This window comes from Cyprinodon variegatus, unplaced genomic scaffold (genome assembly GCF_000732505.1).
Source record: "Cyprinodon variegatus isolate N-32 unplaced genomic scaffold, C_variegatus-1.0 Scaffold577, whole genome shotgun sequence".
In the NCBI taxonomy this organism is placed as follows: Eukaryota; Metazoa; Chordata; class Actinopteri; order Cyprinodontiformes; family Cyprinodontidae; genus Cyprinodon; species Cyprinodon variegatus.
In genome coordinates this window covers 48,785-54,419 of record NW_015151030.1, presented here as the reverse complement: position 1 = coordinate 54,419, position 5,635 = coordinate 48,785, and the positions used below count along the sequence as shown (strand labels likewise).

Genomic DNA, 5,635 nt, shown 5'->3' with positions numbered 1-5,635 from the left:
CATCCATCCATCCATCCATCCATCCATCCATCCATCCATCCATCCATCCATCCATCAGTCCGTCTATCTAGGTATATATTATTTATTTTCCAAAAAAACTAAATGTGAAACTTTGCACTGTACCTTGACTAAATTTATTTTTTGGCCTCTTATTACTGCTCAAGTCTCTCAGATCTTAATCTACCTTTCTCAGATAAAAAAGAGTATGCATCCTTAAGGAACAGTGCAGTCCTTCTTATTCTCGGCTTAGGTAAAATGCTTCTGATGTTGTCTCTGTTTAGGCGGTGTCTTTAGACAAGAATCGCAACAGTTGTAGCCGATATGCTGGATCTTTTGAAGTCAATTCTGGCTGTAGTCCATGCCTTGTAAATTTCTGCCAAATTCTTTGCTTCACAATGCTCTCAAGTCTGTTGTTGTCCCAGTTGTTTGTGTAGTGTATTTGATTATTTTTTAATTTCATCCCTTTAGACAGGTGTTTTTTTTTTTCCTTAGGTCTTAAAAGCAGCAGATCACTGTGAAAAAAAAAATCTGGATGCGTTTCTACTCAAAATTTAAAAGCATTTGCACATAAGATATTATATATATCAGTAAGGCCATGAAAAAAGTGGAGCTTAACAGGTAAATGCCTTGTAAAAAAAAATAGGCAGCAGCTTTGTTGTCAGGTTTCCTTGCTCAACACAGTATTTACATCCCCCCCCCCTTATCAGTTAAAATAAAAGTTAACATGACCAAGCAGATCTGATGTTCAATATTTTGATGTTACAAGGTAACTAAGGCAATTCAAAGTGTTTAATAGATCCATATAACAAATCAAAGCCTAGATCAATTTCTTTAGTTTGGATCGATGTAGGGGTGATCAAGTTAGCAAATAGCTATTATGTTATTACAGCTACAAACTAATGTGACGGAATCTTTGAAACCTCATCTTTATCCAATATCCTGCATGCGGGGACTTACAGGTACATATGGGGACATTGAACTGGTCCTCATATAGGAAGGTTCTGTTCTTAGATTTGGGGGTAGGTTTTAATTCAGTTTAGTTTAGGGTTAGATATGTGTTGGGTTGGTAATAGTGAGGGTTAGTGTAAGGGTCTGGGTTAGGACAAATACAATGAATGCTAGTCAGCGAAATGTCCCCATATGTCATGAAAACAAAGCGGTGTGTGTTTGTGCATAAATAACCAAACAATTTCTGTAGTATAACTTGTATTTAATCCTTGTATCATACCACCACAATGTATCCATGCTTTTATCAGGTTAATCACTTTGAATTGTGTTCTTTCTAAAATGTGCTATGCAAATAAACCAGCCTTGTCTTATCTTTTACCAACACACCATTTTTTTCCCCCCCACTAAAAGTCCTGCTGATATACAGTAGCTGGATAGCAATGACTTTTTGCTTCTTACTCTTCACAATAAATCTGTCAAAGACTGTCCACTGTACCACAATTGACAGCATGTCCAGACTCTTCCCCATGATTGTGTTGCCTTTAATATTCTTTACTGCTTATATGTACAATCCAATTATTTGGAGAAAAATAATGTCGGGTTGTTATTAAAAGTAAACTATTATCTTCAAAACCAACAGAAATTCATGTCTAATTTAGATCACTGTGTGTAATGAATCTCTAAATTTAATTCTAATTTTTCAGTATATCTGTATTCACTGAGATGTACCTTTAGATTTAAATCAACCTAGACAGCTGATGCAATCTTATATTTAAAGTGAAAACATTTTTAAGGTTCTCTATCAGAAAACAATAACGTTTTGCATTTTATATAATCAGGATCTCCAAGCAACACGGTTGCAGCAGGTGATAATTCATGTACTTTTGTTTTATCTGTTATAAACAGGATAACAGATTTAGAGCATCTAAAAAGAAGAATTTACTTTTCAACAGTGCATAAAGAGATATCTGCCACACTTTTGCACGCAAAGATACCTTTCACAGAGCTGAAGCGCAATACTGTGAGTATGTTATTCATGCTTTATGCATTCATCATGAATTTTTAAATGCACTTTTGGCTATGTACTTTTTATCCTTTTTCATGTTTAAATGTAAGAGCTGAACTGAATCACTAAAAGCTTGAAATTATGTTGTACCTGTTGTCTCAGTGGTCCACGGTGTGCATCGACCTTGTATCAATCGCCGGTGAACTTTTCAAGGGATTTTTGACTCTGGATGGCATCACGTTGTTTGCTACCTGCAAAGTTAGGAGGATCTTCACCATGAAAACGGACCCCAAAGTCATGTCAGGTGATGCATCTGAATTTTGGTATTGGCTACAAGTTATTAAGCTTTATCAGCTTGCCCTTAAGTCGTTTGTGTGTCTGGTTGGTTGTTAAACAGGTACGGCTTAACTGCCTTATCCTGTGTGTTTTCTGTTTTTTGTGATGGTTTGCTAAAAGCAAATTGGTAGATTTTAGTGGAGATGCACAACAGAACAGGTGCAAGGAAATGGCTGGCCAGTTCATTTTCACTCGACACCACAATTTTTTTTATCTCTGTGACATGAATAATATGTCACAATGATGTAGTTTGGCCTGTTTTGTCAAAAATATACCCCTACATTTTTTGTATAAATTATTGAAGATTGCACATTTTCATTTCTTTTGCAGACGCATTTCTTAGTGGGGCTTGTCTCATGGAGATGATCCCGCGCAGTTTCTGCTACCCTTCAGATGTGAACCAAATTACTAATGTGCTGAACTATGAAAATTTACAAAGGGCTGAAAAAGGGTGTGATCCTCTTACATCTGCCTCTGGTAAGTAAGACAAAAACCTCAGAATGAATATGATTTTTTTCAATTAAGAACAGCGTTAGGTTACTTAACAGAACAAAAACACAATAAAACAGATTACCCTCTTCATAGCTTTATGTGCTTTTCCTGTGGACGTTTCCTACACAGTCTGTGTTATTAGGCTGTAGCCTTTGCAGCTGCAGCTTTGGAAAAACCCTCTAATGTTTCAGCTTGACTTTGCTGCCCCACACACAACCAAGCTTTTCTGTGCAGGCCAATTTCTTTTTGAAAACGTAACCTAAACTCTGTTTTGCTATTAACCTGCTGTGGATTGAGAAATGGCCTTATCTTCAGCATCAGTATCTGACTGACCACATCCACTGCTCTATTAAAAGACATGTCTGCTGCCTGGAGATCCATCTTTATAGGAAAAAGGTTGTTATTGTAACAAAAATAATAATGGTGACATGTTCAACATCTAAAAATAACATTATGAAGATAAAATCCATGATCCATCCTAGCATCATTTATAACCTAAAATATTGCAGTGTCATGTAGGTGGGAGAGGGATGCTGGTGCTTATAGTTAATGGGTAAGCGGCAGCACAGATTGGACAAATCATCAGTAAATCAGAGAGTAACACAAAAAAACACAGGACAAATTACTGTATATTTGCACAGTCATACCTTTTTTTTTTTATCTCAAATGCATATTTAAGACTATAAATCAAGGGAAATGTTTTCAATGTAGCATTTATATTCAGATATTTCTTAGTGCTTTACAGAAAAATAAAGAATTAAAGAGATTGGCAATTACTTTTAGGGCTAGGAATAGATAAAAACAACATAGTGAAAATAAAGGCAGTAAATAAGACAAACTTTATGCTTTGTTTGTGCCTATTTGAAGCCCATAAGTGATTTAGATGATACAAACAATTGCTTATAAAACAATAATCTTATACCTTAATGGGAAAGCAACATAAGCAGTCATATTGTTAAGCTAGTAGCAAACATTTTTAGCACATTTCAGGCTTTAAGGGAGTTGGTTTCAGAGCAAAAACAGTAAATGTTTAATTCTGATCCTGGGAACATACAGTAAATAGGTCCCTAAATATCCTCAAGGGTCTGAACTTGTCCTCTATGGGTGGTCCCCACTATGCTTAATATCTGTTCTTCCCTTATAGCTGATATGAATACTTGGATTTAACTCCTCAGATTCGTATCAAATCTGCTGAATCATTACTTGATTTAGCAGTGTCAAACTGGGATAAGATTTAAAGGATACTGAATTATTTTTGAAAGCACTGTTCAGGATGGTTAGATATAAAATTGTACATTATGATACATTTTTGAGTAAAAAGTGGTCCTGTAATGAAGCATTGAGGGATCTCTAATTTAGATTTCCTTTCAATCAGCTTTCTATTTGCCACATGTAAATTGGTCCAAGTAAATCAGCCAATAAAGGTTTTAACCATCATGCACAGTACAACCCCACCCATCCTTCCAGCCTATCTATCAGCTGTGTTGAAAAAAAGAGTTATTATCCAGAATAATAAATACAGTGTTTTTTTTATTATGTGGTGAAAATAAAGATTTATTTAGTCAATAAACTGTCTTTTTTCAACATTTGAAGCCAAAAATACAGAGTAGCTGAAGGCATGTGCTTACTTACAGTAATATATAGACATCGATAGTGGCTTGGGTTTTCATTTTGTGATTATAACCACTCTGCTTTTAGTTGTCCGAACTTCTTTATTTCCCAGTTTTGTGTTTATTGCAATCTCACCTGCTCAAAAGAAGCAGCAATTATCTCCTCATATAAAAAGACATGCACCAGTGATCCAGTTCTGTTGCCTTTGTGGCCTTTTTATCAGTGCATGTTTATTTGTTCTGACAGCTGTCCAAGTCATGTTGAATCAAGCAGCAGTGCCCCTACATGAGAGCAGTAACCACACACGAGAAAAATATTTTTATAATTAGCATCTGTGTTATTAGCACAACATACCTAGTCATAATTAAGAAGATTGCTATTAAAGTAGGCATTCAATTTAAGTTGTTTGTTGAATGTATTTCCTTTGGTACCCAAACTGTCAAAATGTGTTTAAAGGGAAGCTACAGATTTTCATTTTTGTCATGCGACAACAAACAAACCCTGTTTATCTCAGTGCTACACCAAAGACTCTTTGTTGCTCTGAAGGTCAATGAATTTTCACAGATCCCAATCACTGTTAAAACTACTCCTCCAGAGCCAGCTATCATACATATATCTCATTGTAATCCTTTCTGTTATCCTATTCTTTATGGGCTTTTGCAGATTTGAGGCACACTGAAATTTATTCACACAACAGGTACAACTCAGTGTGTTCCATCTGCTGTATCAGAGAAGTGTGATTTCCTATTTCCTTCTTAGAACATCCAGTTAAGCTCGGTTGGTATCATGTTGTCGATCATGTTTGTCTTGCGGAGTGAAAGTGTTTGCTCTGCGCTTTGATGAGGATCAGATAGAACGGGTGTTTTGCTGTTAGCTTCAGCAGAGGTGGTCTTGATTAGCCCTGGCACAGATACAGCAAGGTCAGGTTGATACCGTATTAGAACAACTCCCACTTCAGCCTATTATTTTCACACAATGAAATGGTACTGATAGCTAGAAACACATTTTTCAACTCTATTAGATAAGTCTTAGTTTAATGGAAATCCAATTATTAGCTGTTTATGTGTCTATGTGTATAAAGTCTTTTAATTTATGCTCTATCTTACTTGATCCCAAAAGAGTCATTGGAATCATATCAATACATAAACCTTATTGTTGGATATATTTACAAAGTATTGTATCCGGAAAAATACCTCTTTATATAAACTAAACAGAATCCTTTTTTAAAAGTTTTTTTTTTTT

The 5,635-nt window shown here is 35.5% G+C and overlaps 1 protein-coding gene across 1 annotated transcript in view; it reads left to right on the top strand.

The window, feature by feature from the left end:
* The window catches only part of LOC107095836 (chromosome unknown open reading frame, human C3orf67), a 41,668-nt gene that overhangs the window by 1,855 nt on the left and 34,178 nt on the right, over positions 1-5,635 (top strand). Inside the window, exons 5-7 of the mRNA XM_015392179.1 lie at positions 1,855-1,969; positions 2,117-2,258; positions 2,621-2,767. Of these exons, the coding sequence (XP_015247665.1) occupies positions 1,855-1,969; positions 2,117-2,258; positions 2,621-2,767 (404 nt within the window). The remainder of the gene's footprint in view (positions 1-1,854; positions 1,970-2,116; positions 2,259-2,620; positions 2,768-5,635) is intronic.